Source organism: Haemorhous mexicanus, chromosome 5 (assembly GCF_027477595.1).
Source record: "Haemorhous mexicanus isolate bHaeMex1 chromosome 5, bHaeMex1.pri, whole genome shotgun sequence".
Classification (NCBI taxonomy): domain Eukaryota; kingdom Metazoa; phylum Chordata; class Aves; order Passeriformes; family Fringillidae; genus Haemorhous; species Haemorhous mexicanus.
In genome coordinates this window covers 5983897-6007139 of record NC_082345.1, presented here as the reverse complement: position 1 = coordinate 6007139, position 23243 = coordinate 5983897, and the positions used below count along the sequence as shown (strand labels likewise).

Genomic DNA, 23243 nt, shown 5'->3' with positions numbered 1-23243 from the left:
ACAGTATTCCCAATTCCCTGTATTTGGGAAAGAAGGATTGGAGGGGGTTTTTGAAATTTAAGGTGTAGTTGAAAAGGAAATGAAATCAAGTATTTCAGATTTCCTCAGGCTGGAAATCCCAAAAAAGCATTTCAGAAACACCCACCAATGCTGGTTCCAAAGCCAAGTGTGTCCCCTGGTGCTCACAGCTGTTCATGGGGCTGACACACTTGTCAGTCTCACTGCTGCCACGTCCTCCTGGAGTCTGCATCCTCTTGGCAGGGCATTCATTACACTTCCACTTGCTGTGGAGAGCCCTTTCCAAGGGTGAGTAATTTGAAGTGCTCGTGGGGCAGTAAGGAATCTGGAGGCAGTGACAGCCCTAACTCCAAAAGGCCTTGCAAAGCCTCCAGGCTCACAGGGATGCACTTGTGGCCAGAAGCCCAGAAGCAGGGTTTTCAGTCTCACAGTTCAGTGACACAGGAGTGTCAGGGTTTGACTGGAAAGTCACTCAGAAGTAGGGAGCCTTTTAAGTGTTCCTAAATGCATTACCTCAGGAAAGGGTTGGTTCCACTCTTCCATGGTTTTTGGTTGTTGGGCACTCTTGCTGACATTTGCCTGGGAGACCTGAGGAGTGCCTGGGGTGTTTTGTTCTAGGATAAAATACTGTCCAGCCTAATCAGCTTTCTGGAATTCTTGTTTTTAAACAAAAAAAAAAAGCCACAACAGCTTATTATTGACCTTCAGACAAGAGCTGCAGGGCTAAGGCCCTGGAACATGAACCTTTCCTTTGCTTAGGAAACCCAGATCCATCCCAAGGTCAGTTCCATTAAAGACAGGCATCAAGACTTTCCACAGTCCCATAATATTCTGCTCCACAAGTCTCCTGGATTCTACTAGAATGTGGCCTTGGCTTTAAAGAAGCTAATTAAAAACTAGACACTTCAAGGCAAAAATGTTGGAGTCAATGAATGGATATTTTCCTCCAGTCTTGTTTTACTGAATAACTAAACAGATTTAGCCAAATATAATTTTGCTATTTGGTACTTTGGAAGCAGCAGCTTTCTGCCCTGAGTTTTTTACTGCTGTAGTACTCTCCAATTACCTTTAAAAGCAACAGAGTCCTATACTATCAGATCTAGACTTAGTGTGCTTTGGAGCAGAACATTGGCAGCTTGTAAAACAACTTTCCACAGCTGCACACAGAGGGGAGAAAAGTCTGTAGTCTTACTTTCTGTTGTAGGTTTGTTTTGAGAAGAGCAAGGCCTGGGCTTTTTGCAGGCAATCCTGATCAGCAGAATGGCTCCATCAAACTTGCTATTCACTGAAGCAATTTTGAGCAATTCTGAAATATCTTGAATTGATATCAAATTGCAGTTCAAGATCCAAGAGCAGAGGAGCAGGCTGAGAAAAAGGATAGTCCTTAGTCTGCTGGTTTAACTTCTGGCATTAATACTGCATTCTTCCTGTCTCTTACATGCTTGGGAGTTATTGAATTAGGTTTACTAAAAAATTTGTGATTTTTGTAACAAACAAAGCCATTAAAAAACCTCCCCAAACAATCTCTTCATTGGGATCGTGTCATCCTCAGTCCAGAGGTACTTTTTGTCCCAGTAGCCTGATTTTGAAAAATGCATTTCCTAGATAACTGAGCAAAGATAATTTCAGCAGCCATGCTCATAAACCCTGGTCTGTGTGGCTCACAGAACTGGCAAGGCTTGAGCACATCAGCATCATTTGTGCAAAGGTCTGACACTTTGCATAGTGATGTGGTTTTTGAAGGCTACGGCCTTTGATTTATTTTTCTAGAATAAATAGGTTAAAATACCTTAAAGAACTGAATTATAGTCCTATCACTGTTTTATAAATGTACTTTAGGAACTTTTGCACTCACTTTTTTTTTTCCTTTCAAATAATTCAACACTTTCTTTCATATTTCGGTTTCTTTTTTGATTCTATTTCAGATTAAAAGTAATGTATTCTTTTATGCTGAATTTAAAAAATTAAATTAGTTTTAAATTTTTGTTATCCTGCAAAGTATTTCCCCATACTTAAAAATAACATAGGCCTTTCATATGCCCATGCAATAATTAATAATTCCCGTGTAATAATTAATCTTGCCATTTTGAAATAGGTATCTGGGTAGCATTTTGGAGTTGTCACAGGTGACATTTTGGAGCTGTCAGAGTTGCATGTGAATGAAGTGGTGTTTCTTGAACCTTTTTCTCCCAGGCTCACGAGGCAGCCCTGGAGGCCAGGGCCAGCCCCGAGCTGGGCGAGCGCCTGCAGCAGCTGGAGCGGGAGGTGACGCGCTACCGCGAGGAGTCCGGCAAGGCTCAGGCCGAGGTGGATCGGCTCCTGGAGATCCTCAAAGAGATGGAAAACGAGAAGAATGACAAGGATAAGAAGATAGCAGAGCTGGAAAGGTGAGGATGGTGTAAAGTTAAAAGAGGAGCAAAAGAAACTAATATTAGTGTGTTGGAGATAAGTTGTTTTTCTTGTCTTAAAAACCTTAAGGCGTCTGTTACGGAAAAAACAATCTGTTTAGTCTGTTTAGTGTTTTCTGTCTTTAGTCCTTTATTGTGCTACATTGTTAGGAAGTAAGGTATCTTACCATCTGCTTTTTCTTACCTGGCTACTCAAAAATAGGGTTGATATAGGTAGGACTAGAAGGGTAGATAGAGATATAAGGGAATGGAGAGGGTTGTAAAAGCTGCTGAAATCTTGGTGTGTTTGTAAAACAGTTTGTTGTTTTGATACAATAAATTCCTCAGGCATGGCTATCACAGAAACAAATAAGAAAAATACCTTTTCAAAGCTTGTTTTACCATTTACTCAGATTCTTCTGACAAGTGGCCTCATAACTCCGTGCTGGTAGGGATACAGGTAAACTTTGGCCCAGGTGAAGCCTGATGAGCAGATTTGGTTTTGTCCAAGCAAAACTTGATTCAGCAGTTCTCAGCATTTTCCATCTTTCTCTTGGAGCCAGAAGACTGAAGACTGTAATGTCCCTAGAAAAAAATTAAAATTTATTATGATTCCATGACATTTGTATCATAAATATAAGTAATAGATCTTTGAAAAACCTGAATTAGATTCTGTGTTCTGTGATTTTTCTCATCTTACAGTGGGCCAAGAGCAAATTTCTGGGCAGTAATACCTGTTTGGGGTTTTTTGTTTACTTTACCGCTCCCAACTTGGAGCAGCAAAATGGAAATTTGATTATTCCCATTTGCCTTCTGCCAAAATAGTCTGTCTTTTCACTACTTAACTACTCTACAATTTACTGTCAGGAAGATTAGGGCAACCAAGTGGAGGACATTTCAGGTTCTGCAATCAGTGGTTGTTTTTCATGGCTTGCTGATTGTCAAGTTATGGGCCCCTCTGAATGATTTGAAAAACTTTTTTCTGAGGAGTCCATTCTCTTTTCCTTGACATGTACAGAGCTCTGGAACAGTTCAGCTTGCCAGCTGGGCTGCTTCTCTCTTTGTGACTGTAAGCAACATCCTGTTGGTTTTCTTTAAGTTGCTTTATTTAACCAAAAATTTTGATGCCTATGGCATAATGTCAACCACCCAGGAGTGAGGATATATTCTTTTTAAATGTCTTCCCTTTTTTCCTAAGTGATGCATTGTTCAGCACCTTGGCACATAATGTAGTCAGCAGAACATTCAGGCAATAGGTTGATATTGCTGAGTGAGTATAGACATGAAAAAGCTACAAGTCATTTGTTTGTGTGATTTTTTTCAGTTCTCTTGGGGTCCCCATCTCAGGTGTGACATTTCCCAAGTCATCCTCTTTAGGGCAGGCAGGTTGACCTGGGAACAGGTACAAGCAGCAAACTTCTATCAGAACTAAGACAGGGGTAAGAAATATATCCATAGTGCCTTAATTGTTTTTTTTCTTTGTGGAGAAATAACTCCTGTTTAGGAAAAGTCAAAAATATGCATAATTCCTCAGCCTGATTCCTAGAGGAGATTAAAATGGCAGAAGAGAATTCTCTGACATATGCTTTTAATGCAAGTTGACTTTTTTATTACAGTAGCATTCAGAAACTAATCATGATTTGACTTGCAGCATCAAAACTTGAATAGTCACAAGTCTCCTATGAAGAAAAAGGTTTATACTCTACAAAGGAAAAATAACAAAGAAGGAAAATTAGGATGGCTCTCCTTTTAGTGATAGAAGCAATTGCACCATCTTCAAAGAGTTAGAAAGTTAGTTTAGTTAGTTTTTCTTGGAAAAGATGCACTTCTAGACATCTGCAAAGCAGTTATTGTTTGTCCTGTTGCATGGTAATTTCTTGATGTTTCAGTCACAGGCTAAAGTCTTACTATGAAAACACAGAACCCCCAAATGAGTCGATATCATTCTGTAACAGTTGGGTAAATGCTTTGACTACTCAGTTTTCTCCATTCCTTCTTACCATGTGATTGTCAGTCTTGCAAAAAATTGAGTGGTTCTCTTCTCTTTTTAACTTATCTTTTCTACCACTACTGAGATAAGATAGAATATTTTTTCTCTTACTTCTAGTAATTAGAATAGGTATTTGACTATGTAAAAGAAAAGACATCTTTTGTTATCATGTGACTGCCAGCAGCTGAATAAATCAAGGGGAGGAGAAAAATTTAAGAATATTCATTAAGTGGAAATAGAAAAAGTCTTCATGATCTAGAGTTCTAATCTGAATGCTGTTAGTGTGGTGAATTAACCAAGTATCAGCACCTGAAATGATTTTTCAGGTGGAATTGTAATATAAACACAGCATGGAGAAAGAGATAGAAATTTCCAGATAGTTTATGGTGAGGTTTTGACTGGTAATTTCTCTTTTCCTGAATAATTGTTGGAATTTCTATTTGACCTTAGTTGTTTTCAACTACTCCCCCAAACAACTATTCCCTGAAAGGTTGCTTTCTTCTTGTGAGTTTTTGCACAAAGCAGAGATTTTATGATGCCTATTTCATGTGTAGGTTGGTTCTGTTTTTATCTACAATGCTTGTTTATAAAATATTCTGTCATGGCCTAACCCATATATGCAGGCATGTTACATGCATATTTTAGAGCTAGAACAGTCCTGGTTTCCAGGAAAAAAAAAAGATAATTTTGCCTTTTAAAAGTCTTTCCTAAACTGTGGTCCATGTAGAGTGGGCTAGAAATTACCTTGACTTCTAATGCTTGTACAGCTGATCCAGCTGTGTTGTGCAAAGAAGAGCCTTAGTGCCTGCAGAAGCAATTGTCAGCAAGCTAAACAGCAAATGTTGCTGTGGCTACCAAGAGCAGTGAGTGCTCCAGGTGCAGCAAGGTGAGAAGAAAAAGGTCACATGCAGAGAAGAATTGTACTAAAAAATGGGATTTTTCAAAAGAGAGTCTCTCCTCCCTGTAATTTTCCCCTTTGCTAGTTCTATGTGACAGCTAGACCATGTGCTGTCAGGGAGAGAGAAATGGTATCACAGTTTCATCCACAGAAGAGATGTGTCACCAGTTGGGGAGGTGTGCACAGAGGAACAGAGAAAGAGAAAAGACAGTAAGGAGAGGAAGATGAAATTCAAAGCAGAAAACTATTCTTTGAACATTTTCAATGCAAGCAAAGCTGCCTTGTGCTTAAGTTAACATAAAGAGGGAAATGCTTCCACTCTTCAGCAGCTGTTGCAATTACTAACTGGGAGGCATTGCTTTTCAGATGAAAGATATTTTAAAAAGTGTGAACTATGGTGTATGCTATGCAAAAGTTGAAAAATATTCTAGAGTCAACACAAGGTGGAAAGCACGAGCTCATTGGTGTATATACTCTGCGGGGAGGATTTTGCTTTTTCTTGTGGCAAGGTGGGCCCTAAGTCCACATTTCTTCTGTGGGTGAACAGCCCCATGAGTTTTATTTGTGCCCCCTGTTGTGGTGGTGTAGAGGTTTTGTAGCTGTCTGGTGGTTCACTTCCTTTGTAACTAACTGTTTGCTTTTTGTACTGCCATCCCATAACCTCCTGTCTCTCTGTAACTTTTCATTTTATGTTCTGTCTCCTCCCTTGCTTTCTCCTCGCCCTTGTCCCATCCTGCTGCCCCGAGTTGTGGTGTTGTGTTTTGTCCCCTCGGGGGTGTTTGTGACTGTGCCTTTCCTCAGAAAGCACGGCTCCCGCAGAGCGCACCCTCCCTGCCAGGTGTCGGTCCCCGCACCGCAACACCTGGGGGGGTTTGTGTGGGACTTCCTGGGAAAGTGAGTGCCCTCGAGGCTTCTGTTTCCTCCTCTGGGCTGGAATGTGGCCTCTGCTGCTGCTGCTGTTTGGGGCTGCTGCAATGCTGCTTCTTTCCCTAGGTCAAACAGCCCCTGCTTATGTCGAGTGCAAGCGCTGCTTGTGACCACAGTCCAAAGGAAGCTTGCTGCTGTTCTCCCTGATTTAAATTTGACAGAAGCTGTTGCTTTTTAATTCTAATTCTCTTGCTGTGTTTTGCCTTTGGTTCTAATCTCTGCTACCAGTTCTGCCTGAACCAGCTAAAAGTCAGTGTTCTTCAAGTATTCCAAAATGTGTCACTGATAGAGGTCGGTATTTATCGGTTTCTCTGGGTCTGGATTGAAGGCACTTGAGACAGTAATTCATGTTTGGACTCAGGTGTTTATTATCTCTTATCAGTAAAACAGTCTCACAAATGTGAGTTCAGCAGCAAGGCACAAAATGGCCAACAATCTCTTGTTCCAAGGGCTTTTAGGAATAAACTATCTAATGTAGAACTGACACCTGGATTATTTTCCCTTTTAACCCAAGAACTGATCCCAAGGAGCCCCCAGTGCAGACTTTTCTGCCCAATTACAAAATGCCACCCAAACCCATGAAGAAGAAGGAAGAAGACACATGAAGAAGAAACCCAGGACAACACCCTGTGCCCTCCATCTTGCTTCCTCCACAACATAGTAAAAATCCCAAAACCTCAATTTCTCACCAAGTGACACACCTACACTACCCTATATAATATATAAATATAATCTATTTCACACTTTTGTCCAGTCTATCTTGAAGTGTAGGAAACTTTCTCCATGAATGAGGGTCAGAGTGAGTGCTCCCCTGGGGGTGAGGGCACCCCAGAGCAGAGAGAGAAATATTCCAGTGCCCTGAGTTTCTACAGTGAGTTTTATTGTGATGACTGTCCTCTAATAAGAAAACAAACAAACAAAAGGTAATGCTCCTTATCTAGGACATGGCCATCAGAACCTTTAGAGTAGCTTGTACACAGAGTAGTTTATACACAGCTCTATTGGTGTGCACATATTGTGCAAATAAGAAATTTGTACTTAGAGGTGGCAAGAAGTTTGTCTGTATATGTTTCTTCAGAAGGGAGCACTGAGTGAATATATATGGAAGTGCTAGTTCCAGTTGCAGGCTTAAAATTGATTTTCATTTGGCATGCTCACTATATGAGATAGGTGGTTCTTGCAAGGACACAAGGCTTGTTTTGTTTTCCTGAAGAAAACTTTGCTTTGGGAACAAAGGAAGACAGCACTCAGCTGTGGAATACCAGCAGTCATGTTAAGGACAGCTGGAATTAGTGGCTATTTTAAGAAAGAGAATTTGGAGAGTTTTCCTGAAAAGAATTTAAGGATGCCCTTTTGAAGAAGAAGCCTTCCAACTTTTGATTTGTAGCATCCAAAAGGTATATTCCTCATCTTAAAAATTTCTTCCCAACAGTTTAAAAACATTGGGAGATCTCAAAGGAGTGCTGAAAATGTGGACAGTAGAATGCAGTATCTTTTTTTGTCTGTCTTTAAGACAAATGTTTGTGTAGTGTTCTGTGAAGGATAGATGGAGAGAGAAATTAGCTGTATTTTCCATCAATGTTAGAGCTTCCTAGAATAGTGTAAAGGAAACTGTACTAGTAAATTATGCCCTAAGCTTAAATCAACAGTTTGAAGCTGAAATACTTATTTTCAAACTGCTACTCATACCTTGGAATAATTGTCTTTGGTTTTCAAGTTTGTTGTTTCTGTGAATTTTTAAATAGTTTTTTAGAGCATTCCTTAGCAAGAACCACATCAAGGCAAATAAATAATTTAAAGTAAGAGATGTGATGTCAAATTAAAGAAAGGTGTTTATAAAGTCCTAATCATCACCATTAAAGTTAACCTTGAGAGATGGTATGGCTATAATTCTGTATGTGTCTTAACTGATTATAGTCCTCCAAAAATAAATTGAACTCTGATTCAGGCACTGGAAAACCTGAAACAACTAAATATTATTTTAAAATACTTCAATCCATTTTGTTGCCATAAAACATAAAAACAATGGATTTATCTTATACTTGCATGGTATTATTACAAGGCAGAATCTGTTGTTGTTGTTGTTGTTGTTGTTTTTCATCCACTTCCCTCAAAAATTTGTAGCTTAAGTGAACATTAAAATTCTAAGGTAAATCATTCAAAACTTAATATATTCTGAAATTAAGATTGCCTTATAATTTTAATTCACATTTTGTGTGAAATGATACACTCTTTAACCATATATGAACAATTTTTTTCCATAGAAATGCTGCCTTTTGTGAAGGACCCAGCTGAAATTTTCCACAAAAATCCCTGGTTAGGTTGAACCTGTCATGGGAAATAGCAGCACAACTTTTTCATATTTGGCAAGCAACTGAGAGCTGGGTTTTGTAATGGAAAGAAGTGGTCAGGCCCATAGTTTGTTCAGCTCCACCTCTGAGCACAGAGATCTGTTGAATATTAAGATTTTCATCATTTCCAAGCTAGGAAAGGAAGAAGTAATTTCTTTCTTCTCAGTCTTGCTTTGTCTTCATACAAGATCAGCATTGCACCTGAAGTCCTGTATCAGGTTTCCCAGGAGGAAAACAAAAAACCATTTCATATCAACATAACTTCTTTAAACAGATAAGAATAAAAGGTGCAGGCACATTTGCTTACAGGTATTTAACTTATGACATTTGAAAGTATGCTGATTTTCAGAAAGCAAGTGTCTGCCCTCTGGAAGTCAAGCTTTGTTAAAGTGCCTTAGGAGCAGCACTCAGACTCACTAATTGCTTTTGAAACCTACATCTAAGGAAGGAAAAGAAAGACACAGGGACACTGCCAGTGATTGCAAATCCATCTGTAGAGAGCACCAGATAAAAACCCCATCACAGTGATTTTACAGTGACTCCTCAATCCATCCTCACCTTTTTCATATAATGGGATATCCTTCTTCAATTTGTGCTTTATTTAGCTGTCCTTTATTTCCCATTCTTTCCCTCTTCCTGTGTTTTGGGAGAAACTGAAACTTTGTGATATTGCAGAAACAGCTGTTCTAAAAGACAGGGTCAGAGAACCCCAATTAGTCCAGCCCCTGACATGGGGAGAGGTCAGGGCTGCTGCAGGCCCTGGCTGAATATCAGAGCTTGCTGTGTTCTCCTCTCAGTGCACCATCCACACTGGAATTGTGTCCATGTTCCAGCAGGCAGGACTGACACTCTAAGCACAGTGATTCATGCCCACAGGACTGAGTATGGACCAGCTCCTTAGCTGAGTTCTGCAGTGGGCTGGCTGAAAGCATGGTTTGTCTGCTAATCCAAGACTAAGGACCTGACCTTGGATCCTCCAGGAAGGACCCTGCCCTGGAGAAATACCAGTAATGAGAAGCACTGATTGTGAACTTTTTTGAAGGCTTCTTTTCCTGCCAGATTTTCTGTTTTTATTATTAAATCAAGGTGGTTTTCAAGCACTCCCTCTTGTGCCTGTTATCAGTAATGAATATAAGAGTTGTCATCTGCCTTATATTGTACCAATAATGGATTTTATTTAGCAGATATCTCCTAATCCAGCTGTTACATCAGTAGAGTGTAAGAGCTGTGATATAATTAAAATAATTATGAAGGTGAGGAGAAAGAGCATCATGTAAATAATGAGCCAAGTCTGCATATCAGTTTCATTGTTGCCTGACTTTACTACATCTCTTCAAAAGCTGTTTTGTAGCTTTGTTTCAGTCAATATCTTTGAGCAATATGGGAGTATCCTTACTCACAACCTGGTGTGAAAAGAGTAAAAAAAAAAAAAAAAACCACCAAGACTCTCTTTTATACAACTGAAACAACTGATGTAGTCAAAATAAAAGTGTCAGATCCTGGTGTTGTCTTGGAGTACAGGAAGAACAAAAGGCATATGCAGTAATTGCCAGTCATTCAGTGAAATAGTAATTTCAGTGCCCCATTGTGGCCATCTGTGGCTGGGTTTGTGCTCTTAGAGCCATGCATACATGTGTGCATGGATGCACACACAAACCTTCTGTCTCTGCCTCTCCATCTCCTCCCTGTCCCTCTAAATACCAACCTAGGAAAAAGGAAAAGACCAGCCATCATTCTTTTTATCAAGAAAACCTGTCAAAAGGGGTAAACATAAATAGCCTTTCTGCTTTGACAGACACAAGGAAGATCAAATGCCTGTTGTTCCCTGTCAGACTGCTTTGAAGGGATGACAGAGTAATAAATATACACAATCACTCACTGTCAAACAAAGGGAATTCAAAGGTTGACTGAAAATCGTTACATAAACTACATCCTAAGTACATCTGAGACAAATGTTGCAGGCTCATTCCACTCCCTGTAATACACAAGCATGTGGAAAAAATTGTAGCTGGAATAACCAACAGCTTTTAAAATTAAAAAAGATTTCTTAATTAAAATGCTTAAGCGTTCACATCTCATTTTTTTGATCTGCACCCAGTGATCAGATTTAAGTCAGCTCTACCTTTAGAATGAACAGGATGGTGTTTTATAAGAATTGGGTTTCTCTGAGACTGCCAGCTGGCATTACAACTGTCTGGTCTCCCTGTGTGGCTGTTGCATTGGAGCACACAGTAAATGGGGCTGGGCAGGAGCGCTGCTGCTGGATCTTGTCAGGAATGCTGCAAGTGTGTGTTCTTGCTTGAAGGGAAAGAGTGCAAACTAAAACTGGTGATTTTGCTCTGTAATGAGTCTGTCTCGGTATGTGTCTGATCCTGCTTGCTTGGGGCTGCTGCCTGGGGCAGATGCTTGCTGTGCTCCTCTGTTCAATTTCACTGATAGAGCCCATGAACTGAGGCTTCAGCTCCAGTCCAGGGCAGATCTCCATTTACTTCCCAATAACTGACAGATTCAGGTGTCTGCCTTGGTTTTAGTTTGAGTGACAGCACACTTACAGATTTTTTTTTCTAATTTTAATGTGCTTTCAGACATAGTCCTTATTTCTATTTAGATAAATATGATGATTATTCTAAAAATCCACACTTCTAAAAATATTTTGTGCCTCTGTAGCAAAAACTTGAAATTACAGAATTACAGAAAATGGATTTTTCTTTGGAAGAAAGAATTATTCCATAACAAAATGGAGATGTAGCAATAATTATTCTCTGTTTAAAACCCATGCAGCTGGTTAAATAATACTTCTGTAGCACACAGAAAATTGCAAGTGACCTCAGCATAGTGTTGTTCATACTGTTTTGCCTTCATCCTGTGCCAGCAAGAGATGCTACCTTTAATAGCAGTTGGAAGAACTGTATGGTTCATTTAAATTCCACTGAGCTGTTCTGAGTTGTAGCCTGTATGTTTTTCTCTGTTAAACTGAAGAAACAATATCACATCATTAGAACACAACCAATTCTCATTTTTTGTTTCAGGATCCCTGAAACAAAAAATGAGAATCCTAAATTTTTCCCCTTACTGTATTAATTCCTGTATTTAACCAACTGTTTATTTTCACATTTTTGTTCCCTTTTGTTAAATTTGTTTGTAGTCTTGGATTTCAGTCAGCATTGTTACTTACATGTTTTTCAGTATGAATTAACCAAGGCTTTTGGAATATTTTAAGTTACTTCAAGATCAAAGACTGAGATGTGGTATTTGGCACTTTACAAGTCTCATCTTTCCCCAAATCCCCAGATAATACAGTCTCTACAACAGCTGTCCTTGAAGAGCTTGATTAGAAGAATGTTGGCTGAGAAGCCAAAGAAAAGTACTTTTGCATTAGTTAATCTGTTACAGACCAATAACAGCTGCTTGTACAAATTCAATACCCACCATGGTTGATAGTAAAATTTCTGTCATAAATAAGGATTCAAATTTTATTTACATGCCTCCATATACCAAGAGTAATAAAGAATACAGCAGGTAGCCTGTCCTATAGAAATATTTTAATCCAGCCCATATCCTGCTTTTTTGGAGTGAAATTTTGCCATGGGAGAAGTACAGCAAATGTTGTCAAAGCCAAATTGCTACTTTGGACGGAAGGACATTTCCTTTGCCTCTCTTCTATTGACTGAAAATCATCAAATTTAAAATCAGTTTGAGAAGGTCTGTATTTCTGGTTCATTGGACTTACCTTGCTGTTATCAGTGAAATTGACAGCAGATGCCTATGAAAGATACTGGAGACATAAAAAAAAAATAAAAAGGCAATAATGAACCTATGGGACCTCATGTTATACAGGGGACTCCAGCATTTTGTCTTGGTCAGTTCTGCTGTTGAACAATGTTGGAGAGAACTGTCAAAAAATTACCTGTTTGGTCATTATTGTTCTTAGATTGCACCTTATACAGGAGTATTATATGGCAGGAAGAAGAGGCAGCTGCTTTTTTTTTTTCCTTTTGGAAGGGGTGACTTCAACGCCAAAATTAAGAAAGATGAGCTTTTAGCCTTGACAAATCTTCATGTCCCGAGGACTTTACTCAGTGGTTGGGATTTTTTTCCTTTCTATTTAGTCCCTTTATACAAGTTGGGATCACCTGCAGGAAAAGTGAAAAAGTTGCATGTCTTGCTCATGGAGAGAAAATAAGCCCTTAGAAAATGTCATAAAGGAAACATTAGATTTCACCTCAGATAGTCAAACTCTGTATTTTCAAAATGTTCATTAGAATTCTGGAAGAGGGGTACTTGCTAATGATGTGATACAAATTCAGAGGTTTTTTGTAAAATGGCTTATTTTCTTTTTCCAAGAACTGTTACATGTTGGGGACTATTTTCTCTATAGAAAGTTGCCTCTAATTGAAATGGTGTAATCTAATCTAAAGGTCCTTTTTTTCCTCATATTTCTTTTTCTTGGTTTTTTTGGTTTTTTGTTTTTTAAATTGGATGTCTATAAAACATGCAGCTCTGTGTTTGTGAATGATTGTGTGTCTGTGTGTCATTACCTGATTTATATCTGCTTGTTTTGTCCTTTTTTCTTGAACTGCTTTATCTCTGGACTCTGTTTTCACAAACTCTAACTCTTTCTCTTTCGCATCTCCTTCCTGGATTTGCTGCTTCCTTCAGCCTCACCTCAAGGTCAGTATCTGCTTTTAAAAGGGTGTTTATAAGACTGTCTGTTCAGCTAAAATTGAGATCTTACAGAAGATTGCACATCAAATTACATGATTGCAAAATAAAAGATCAGAGATTTGGTAAAGTCTGTGTAGGAGGATGGGTTGAATAGGGTGCATGTTTAGAAGGAAGGAATTTGTATCAGACCATTGTAAATCAGTGCTGTTGTGCACTGGGAAGAAGGGGGAAGACTAACCAATGAAGGTTTTAAAGGGAAAAAACTCCAGGAACAAGAAGCTGCAGCAAGACAGTTTAATATTACTGGTTTTATCTGTTACTTTAAGGAGAGAAGAGATTGGCCATTAGCCATGTTCCACGATACATACACATGCTGTGGAGTGCAAAAGTGGTTCCTTTGAAATACTGGTGGTACCAACTTTAACTGCTGGATCTTTATCATTGCATCTGGGCCTGAAACCTCACAGGGAAGTTGCAGAACTGGTTTTGGTGCAGCTTGAATGTGCTGTGCTGTCAGAAAGAAGCAAGGACTGAGGGTTAGAGAGAAGTGAATCAGCAGGAGGATGAATTTGTTGAAAACACAGTGATAAACCACTGAAGAAAGCCTATGAAGAGACAATATGTTTGATTTGGAGTCTTTCAGCCATGGCTCATTTTTCTGGTTTTATATTTTAAAAGCTGTTGCTAACCTTAGATTTTGGGATTTCAGTAGAGTAGTTCAGACCAAACATCTGTGGCCCAAATAATACAAGTAAGAGTACATTACCTAATGATTCTCATTTGCCTTTAAAAGCTCTGCAACCATGTTGGATTTTAGTCTTTGCTGATAAATTCTGCTGGTAGAAACCATCTGTGACTCCTGAAGGAGGAATGATCATAATTGTTTCAGGCAGTGTCTTTGCCCAGAAAGCCACTGCTTAATGACTAAAATTCTGAGTTATCAACCAACATCCAACTTTGCTGTTCATGGTTTAGCACTGAAAAATGTGGTGGTGGCTGGAATCCCCCAGAGCTGTGATGCTGCTGACGCCTTTAAATTGTGTCAGTGCTGTGACCTTGGTTTGGCACAGGCTCTGCACTTGTGGCCTCGGGTGAGTGTTTTTCTTCCTCCCACAAACTGGAAAAAGATTGGAAGTTAATCATGTTGTTGTCATCCATCAATACCTTCCATGCTCAGTGTGTCATGCTGGCATACTTGTAATTACTGGGGAGAGGAGGTCTGGCCTTGAATGACCCCCTTCATGTCCCAAAAAATGTAACTGCCAGGAAGCTTTTCCTGCCCTGTGAACATTCTCCTCTGAAATAACCACTCTGCCTTCTGCTGAATGAGCAGAGCTCTGTGGGCCAGTCTCTATTTGCCTGCTACCACCAGCAGATCCTTATTTGCTTGGTGTGCTTTGGCTGATGAAGTTTTAGATGTCAGAGAATTCAGCTGTCAAAGCTCTTTTGACTTCAATCCATATGGCTGTAGGGTTTTATCAATACCTGTGCCTATGCTGGAATTAATGATAAGAGGGGAAACAATTTTAGGGTGCTGTTTGGTTGTGGTCTCTCTAAGGCCTGAAGTGATTTCTCTTTTCACAAGCAATGTAGCCATAACTTTAATTTCTCCAATTTAGAGCATCTTGTAAAATTTGGCTAGAGAAGATGTGGCTGGGATTTGAGGTGACCAAGTGTTAGGATTAGCAACTTGGAGGAATTTTCTAAGATGTTAAAGAGATTGCCCATTCTGGCCTCACAGTTTCTTAGTTGGTTTATTGATTATTTTGGATTACTTTTTTTCCATTTTTAAAATTATTGTGGCTAGTTGCTGAGTTTTTCATTTATTTGTTAAAATAAATCAAGAGTGTAAGGAAGTAGGTGGAATGACTGCTCTTGGAGCTACAAAATCTCTGCTGGCCAGAAACAAAATTAAAAGATTCTCCTCAGGGCAAACAGGAAAATTACAGTGGTTGAAATACACTAGTTTCTTTCCTAAGCATTTCAGAGTTTGCCTAATTACCATTGACTGCAGCATATGAAGAAATATCTGTTCTGTGAGGTAACATTCTACCTTGGATGCTACTATAGGAGGCATAACTTAATTTTTCTCTGAATGATTGAAGCAATTTTTTTCAGACAAAGCAAACATGTCTCCTGGAAGAGAACTCAATATGTGAAAAATGTGTTAGGTGTGTCTGTCTTCTAACAGGAAGAAATCCTCTGATTATTTCTGTTCTCATCTAGAACAGCTTTAATTACAGTAACCCATACCTCTGAATTTTCTGATCTATCCATTAAACTTTTCATCATCTCTCTCCTGTTGACAAACTCAGTGAATCAGAATAGAACCATGTAATCCACATCCCTGTTGCTGTTGTGACATGTATTTACTGCTCAGAAGTCTTAAGGATCTGGAGTGGATGTCATGCTGATTCATAGTAAATAAAATTGTCTTGGAAAGCATGAGGATTAGAGCAGTGTTCTGTAAGAAGTTTTTTTGCTAAGCATCTCTGCTGATGACAGCTTCACATAAAGAACTCCCCAGTGCTGGCTGAGTTCAAGAGTAATAAATCAAATAACACTGTACTGATGTCATTACCTGCAGCAATGAAAAAAAATAGAAAAAATACCCTAAATTCATGTGCTCCAGTTCTTCTAAGCTGTTCTTTTGGATTTGTGTCATGAAAGCTGTGATAGATAAAAACAAAAAGACTGACAATCAGGTGTTATAGCAAGCAGCTGCAGATTTTTCAAGGGAAGAATGAGTAATATTGATAATAAGATTTCCAGCCTCAAATAAGGTAACAAAAACAGCTTGACAGGAGATATCCCACAGAAGGTTTGTCTTTTAGTGCTCTGCTTTCTACTGTCAGATTGCCTCCTAGTTTAGATCACATATCTGATTGTACTCTCTCCCATGTTTTAAAGCAAGTAATCCACTTCTTAGAAGAAAATTTTCCAGATTTTTTTGCTATGCCAAAGAGAATTTGATGCTCTAGGAAGTAATAATGAAATGCTGTAAACCTTATTTCCACAAGCAAGGTGGCTTGGTGATTAGATGAGTACAGGCTGGTGGCATGAATCCAGGTAAAAGTCTGCTAAGAGTGTATCCATGTAAAATTAAATGTCAGTGTAGCAACTCGAGTGTAGCCTTATAAAATCAAAGTAAAAACAAAATACTAAATCTGAGGGGATTATTTCAGTCCTTCTTCCTGAGTCCTAAATGTATATTAAACAGAACATGTCTAACCACTGAAGAAATATTTAAAATGTCATCCTTCTATAGGAAAATATCAGATAATACTGCATCAAATGTTCAGAGTGCAGGAAACTCAGGGTGCTATTCAATAATTCTTTGAAAAAGCCAAACCAAAACAGCAGAGTATTTAGTGGCAGGCATGTAGTCTATGGTGCCTGTGGGCTTTTCACTGTGCTGGAAATGCCTTTGCACACTGACTCCTCTGCTGGACCTCCAGGCAGCCATGGATCTGAGCACTGACAGCCTGCCAGGGCACTCAGGAGAAATTTTACTGCAAGTAAAAGTGGCTGGCTCTTTAGTTTTATACCTTCAGAAGGCTCCAGGTCTTCACTCTGCCATAATGTTGGTCATTAACCATGGCAGGAAGAGATGAAAATTTGAAGTGTGTTGAGTTAGCAGTGGTTTTAGCTCAGCAGAGACAGAAACGTTATCTTCAAAGAAGTTTCCATTTAAATTTCCTTGGCTGTCTCCAAAAGACAGCAATCTGTAGTAGTTGTTTTCTATTCAGTAGATGTTTCCTGTAGTTCTACTTAGAGCAAAAATGGCTTTGGAATTCTTTACAGTAAGAAGTACTCTTTTTTTAAAGAGTTATCTGATCCTTGTGAGTGAGGAGAAATATGGCATCTTAGATAGTGGGGAAGGGGAAAAATGAAGGCAGTGTAGGTCACAGAATAGAACTGTGGTTTTCCTTAAAAGAAGTTGTTGGTATAGCCTTTCAAATTTGCTTTAGGTGTAGTGATTATCAGAGCTTTCCTCCTCTGCTGGAAGTGGAATCTGTATCTTTTCTGTCAAAGGTCATCTTTTCTTGCCTCATTTGACTGCATCTTAATTAAGCAAAATTATGCACAGCTGTACATCATCTCAGAATTCTCACTTTCCTCCAGTCTCACATGATCTGATTCATTTCCTACTACCTGCTGAAATTAATTTATTATGAGAAAAACTAGTTGTTTTTCTCTTTGTGATGTTCCTTTGTTTTCAGCACACATATTCACAAAGTGTGCAGGATTCTAGTGGGATTTTGAACTGAGGTAGCATTGGAAAAACAAGTGACATGGCACTAGGGAGGATTTTTGTGTGTTATAGTATGCTGTGAATTTTGAAGAAGTCCAAGTCAAATGCTCTGAGAGAGAAATCCTTCACAATTCCCTTTTTTTCAGATATAACAAAAAGGTGGGGTTTTACCATATTATTTGAAACTTCAAAAGACAACATTATTTTTAGAAAACATTTTAAAATGTGTCTTTATCTTCCTATATCCCAAAGCTAACAAATTACATAGCATGTCATCATCAGAAGATTAAATGAAATGATCACTCAAACTTCATGCAACATTAAACATTTTGACTAACCCATATGTGTCACATCACATTTAGTCTAAGGAGTAAAATCTGAAGTTTATATTTCCTCTTTAATGGCTAGTTTCTGTGCAAAATTCTATCTCCCCAAATGGCTAGATTTTTATTTCTGTTAAGGTTCTAAAAGCCAGGCAGTGAATGAATATTTATGGTAAAACAGCCCTGGTGCAAACAGTTCCATAAGTGGCAGTACCATAAGCTTTAACAGGCCCTGCACTCAGCAATAATTTGATATTTACAGAGAATGCAGTTGGGCAGAACTTTTAAAAAATTGCTGAGGAAGATGAGCAGCTCTGTGTCTGCCTTTTCTCCTTTTTTCCTGGCAAGGACTCCTTTCAGATCCCTGAACATGATGGTAAAGTGTGCAGGAGTGAATCATTACCCACAGGATTGTTAGATGAGTTGCAGGCCATTTAAACAAATTAGAAATAAGCAGGTTGATGGAGTTGGATCAGATAAACACCAGGTTGCTGAGGGAGCCACCTGATCATAGCAAGGACTCTTTCTATCATCCTCAAAAGCTTGTGCCTGTCAGGGAAGGTTCCCCCTGCCTGGCAAACATCACACCCATCTTCAGGAAGGATGAGAAGGAGAACCTGGGGCTTTGCAGGCCAGTCAGTGTAACTTCATGTGTTGGGAAGTTTTTGGAGCAGATCCTCCTCAAAGTCATCTCCAAGAACCTGAAGGAAAAGAAGGTGATAAGGGAGCAGCCAGCATGGGATTTACAGGGACAAATCCTGCCTGGCCAACCTGATGGATTCAGTGATGAGATGACTGGCTCAGAGGGGAATCAGCAGTGTTCAGTGTCTTTTTAGTGATGTGGATGATGAGACAAAGTACACCTCCAACATTTCTAGAGAAATGTTCAGTTAAAGGCTGAGGCAGCAGACCCAAACTTGTTCCAGTCTAAATCCTGTTGAGGTAATTGACAGGAGAACAGTGATCAGTGGGGTACTGATCCATTGCCCAGGGAGGCTGTGGAGATAATCTAAACTCATCTGAACAAAGCTAGGAGCCACCTGCTCTAACTTGGCCTTGTTTTGAGCATGGTATTGAACCAGGTGATCTTCAGACATCCCTGCAAACAAAATTACTCCATGATTCTGACTTTCTGTGGGAAGTTAATCTGTATTCTTGGCTAAGCTCTAGAGTTTTTGTGTGGTTTTGGTAAGAATTTCTACATAATAGTGATCTGATAAAACAGGGTAAACAAAAATGGTCTTGTTATTTCATAGCATTGTACAGCTGTAAAAAAAGAAAGAAGAAAAATTGTGGGGATGGGGGGGAGGAGGGTCCACCTCACTTTTATTTCTTGCAAAATTCTATATGTATTCTCAGTTTTTAAACAATTTTGAAAAGAATTGCTGCTTTCTGGAATACAGTATCAGTGTGGTGTAGGTCAGAGTGGTCATAGAATGTTTGTCTAGTTGTTTACTCAGACATCTTTATTTCATGATTTCTAACACAGCTCTCCCCTTCTACCCCATCCCTAAACACAGATACTCTCAAACTTTATTGCTGTGAATAGAATCAGAGAAGATACATTTGGGAATTCTGTTTCACAAATTTTGGTATGTTCTCTGAAAGCTTTTCTGGCTGGTGGGAGCTGACTGGGACCATACAGAGAGGGGGTTCACTGTTTTGCCTCTGTAGTTCCCAGGTTTGCTCTTATGTCTCATCATTTGGGCTGAAAAAACCCTCTTCCATTTGCAGTTTTCCACATCCCTTTTTGTTACATCCTTTATCTTGCTGGGCAAAAAAAGTAGAGCATAAATGACCCTGCATTTTCTTCTCAGCTTGTTTGTAATCAAATGTAGGGAGTTTCTGACACAGAGAATGATTAGTATCTTACTTTATGATTTAGAAGGTTGAACAATTGTTTAATTAAAGCTATACTATATTATGTTAATAGTATATTAAAGAGATATTAAACTATACAAAGAGACTAAAGAATATTAAAGAAAAACTCATGACTCTTTGAGATAGTTAGAACACAGTTTTGACTTAATTGGCTAAGGAATCAAAACAATCTCAGTAGAATCTAATTACTAAATCCCTTCAGGTAAACAATCTTCCTAACATATTCTACATGAGTAAAAACAACAGGAGTAGCAGGTAAGAGATAAGAATTGTTTTCTCTTTTTCTCCCTGTGCTTCTCCAGGAAAAATCCTGGGAGGGAGAATTATGTCTCTCTCTGTTCAGAGAATGTGAATGCCAGAGTTTGTTGAGGCAGCATTTTTCTGCTGTGAGATTTTCAGCTGCCTGGGAAGTCACTGGTTGCATGTTGAGTCTGTGCCAGTGCCTGAACTGGAACCTTTTGTTCTTGTGTTGCTTGTGGAGTTCAAGTTCCACTGCTGACCTGCACACAAGGTGTGCCTCAGATGAGAGCCTTTGAGCCCTGGTGTTTCAGATGTCCCTTTCACTGCTTCACTTATCAATTGAGAGCATTCCTTCACTGCTCACTTAGCTCATGTTTTCCATCCTCATTCTTGTGAAACCAGCTTCCCTAACAGGCCTATGCATCATCTCTGCGAATAATTCCTCATCTTTTGCATGAAAAATATGTTAGATAAGCAGAGATATTTGTTGCAGTCATACAGCTTATAGATTCAGTGAATATTTCTGTTGCTATCAGTCAGTTAATTGGAAATCATTCTTAATCACTTTACTGCAAAATGAAAACAAAATCTCTTGTCCATGAAATCCCAAGTAGGCTATTAGAGATTCTGCAAGATAAAAACATGCTTAACATTCTGAGGCTAAAATTAAATTAGAAAGCTCTTTTTTTCCTCCTTTCTCTTCTATGGCTCTCTTCCATTTCATTGTTCTTGCAGGGTGGTGTATTCAAGTATTCCCTCCTTCTGCATTATGTGTTCTTCATCTGCAAACAATGGAGGGCCCTTTCATGCTGGAATATGTCAGCTGTTCTAGATAGTCTTCTTGAAGTACCCCAGGCAATTCAGACAGATTTAATCAAGCTCTCAGTAACTTACTTAATTTCCTGCTTATCCAGCAGATAGGCCATTCTTCTTAATTAAAATAAATGGGTTTTTTTCACTTCCTTAGAGAACAAAATATTTCCAGTTGTCACTTTCTGTTCATGGCTGAGTAATTAACTCCCATCTCCAAGGGTTAAGGTGCCTCCTCTCCCTTTAGTGACCCAGCACACTCCTACCAATGTAAAGTGCTTTTACATGGAACATTCCCATGCATCTGTTTACAATACTGAAGAGATTTGATAGAAATTGAGATCAAGCATGTTGGTAGTTTTGGGGTGGCAGTGGGGTTGGAATGATTCAGTTCCAGCTTCCTTCCTTCAAGCACTTTGGAATCAACTTTACCATTACAGGTAGCTTAATTCTTTTTGTACAAAACCAAAAGCAACCAAGAATTACAAACTTGAGTTGCAAAATGCTCTCTGTAAATGCACAAAAGCCTCATTTCATCCTAGAAATTACAGCTGCCAGCAAGTGGCAGTTGCCAGGCTGGAGTGCTCAGAGCCAGCCTTGACAAAGAAAGCAAAAGGTGCCAACCCAGCAGCAAAGTGAGGCTGCTTTCCTTCTAGTTCCTCCTCTGCTGGGACCTGAAAAAGAGGTGACATAATGCAACTTTACCTCACAAGTATCTGTAAGGATGAGAACTCTTACTACAGTGAAAATGCTTTATTTTGGGAATACCACTATTGTGTTCATCCCTGGATCTTTCCCTAAGCTTGCCTTACTCTGTAATGGTCTGCATTGTATTTTCACTTCAGTTCCTTGAGTCTGCAGTGTTTTAATAAAACAAGTGTATTCCTAGTTTTCAGATGGTAGGATTCTTGTTTTTTTTAGGATGCCTCTGAATTCTGATGTTATTGTCCCAAATTTATTGATGTTGTTAACTTAAAATCAACTACTAGATACATTCATTTCACTTTTCAGTGTGAAATTTTTCACTTTCACAAATCAATCAGCAGAGTATGTCAGCAATAAATAGCTAGTTAGTTAGTAATATTTCAGTTAGTAATAAATAAATAGTAAATATTTCAGTTAGTAATAAATAGCTTAGAAATAGTTTTTAATTACTGACTCCTAGCAATATATGTAAAATATATGAGAGTGAATGCATTTTCAGTATTTAGGATATCAGCATATTTTAAAGGATTGATACCTCAAATCAGTGTGAATTCTCTTTTCTTCTAGCACTTGCTTCTATTGCTTGATTTTTTTTTCCTTTTTCATCATTTACTTTAAGGCCAAAAAATGGGGGAAACTGGTTGTCAGAACTTTAGTAGAATACTGCAAAATTACACTTTCTGTTGCAACTGACTTTTCACATTCCAAGTCCACTGACTTGGAGTGTAAAAAGAATGGATTTTCCTGTTGTATTTGGAGTAGAACACATCTACAACTGCAACATTTAATGTAATTTCTTCTTAAAGGAAATATTTCATGACCATATGTCCCAATCAAAGGAACTCTTCCCTACAGCATAAGCAATAGGCAGAGCTTTTGGAGGCACTGTGCTATGGCATTATAAAAAAGTTAGCAGAGAGATGCAAATAACTGTGGATTTTCTCTCCTTAGTTCAGGACATGCCTACTTCCCTTTCTTGTGTCTCCTGCTCCCAGCACAGATTTCCCATTTTAATATGGAATATGGAGATGTGTGCTCAGAGAGCTGGGCCATGGCACAGTTTCTGACAGTTTGCTTCCTTTGACTGCTCATTTCCATGTTCAGTATGCTGGATCACATGAACAAATGACAGCTGGAGGAGGCTGCCTTCTATTTTTAAGAACTTGTGCAAAAACCCTATAGTATGAGCACAAGCCAAACATTTGGAAGAATATTCTAAAGCTAAATAGAAGGGATAAACACATTCTATTCCAAATTTTGGGAGCAGGTAGGAATTCCATCATGGATGAAATATTTCCCACATCCATTTTTATCTCTTTGTCATTTTTAAATAGATATAAATACCTCTAACTAGTTAGCCAGTATCTGTGAGAAAATCCTGATTTTGAGCCATAGTTAGTTTGATTTAAAGCAGCATGGCTCTTTAAATTTTTAAATTAGTTTAAAGGGTCTGTACGGTGATAATTTCTTCCTTACACCAGTCTGCACAAGCAGAAAGCAGTCAATAAGAAAACAAACCAACACCACCTTCAAAGGGATTTAATTTCATATCTTGAAAATTTGGTGTGTTTTCTTCTGCATCCTGGAATAGCTGCTTCTTGAATTAGAGGTAGAGAAATTTTATTTCTAAGTATAAAGGGTCTGGAAAGCTTCTCTTGTCTTTCTGTATCCTATTTTGACCATAGCCTCATCAATATGAATTAGATTTTCAACACTGTTTATGTCTTTCAACCTCCAATTCATATAAAAAGGTAGATGATTGATAGAAAATGTATTGTATTTGTGTTAGTAAT

General features: G+C 38.7%; 1 protein-coding gene across 5 annotated transcripts in view; it reads left to right on the top strand.

Moving 5' to 3' along the window:
- ERC1 (ELKS/RAB6-interacting/CAST family member 1) overlaps positions 1-23243 on the top strand; it is a 280985-nt gene that overhangs the window by 113312 nt on the left and 144430 nt on the right. For all 5 annotated transcript variants that reach the window (XM_059845691.1, XM_059845689.1, XM_059845690.1 and 2 more), the window contains one exon: positions 2212-2405. In XM_059845691.1, the coding sequence (XP_059701674.1) occupies positions 2212-2405 (194 nt within the window). The remainder of the gene's footprint in view (positions 1-2211; positions 2406-23243) is intronic.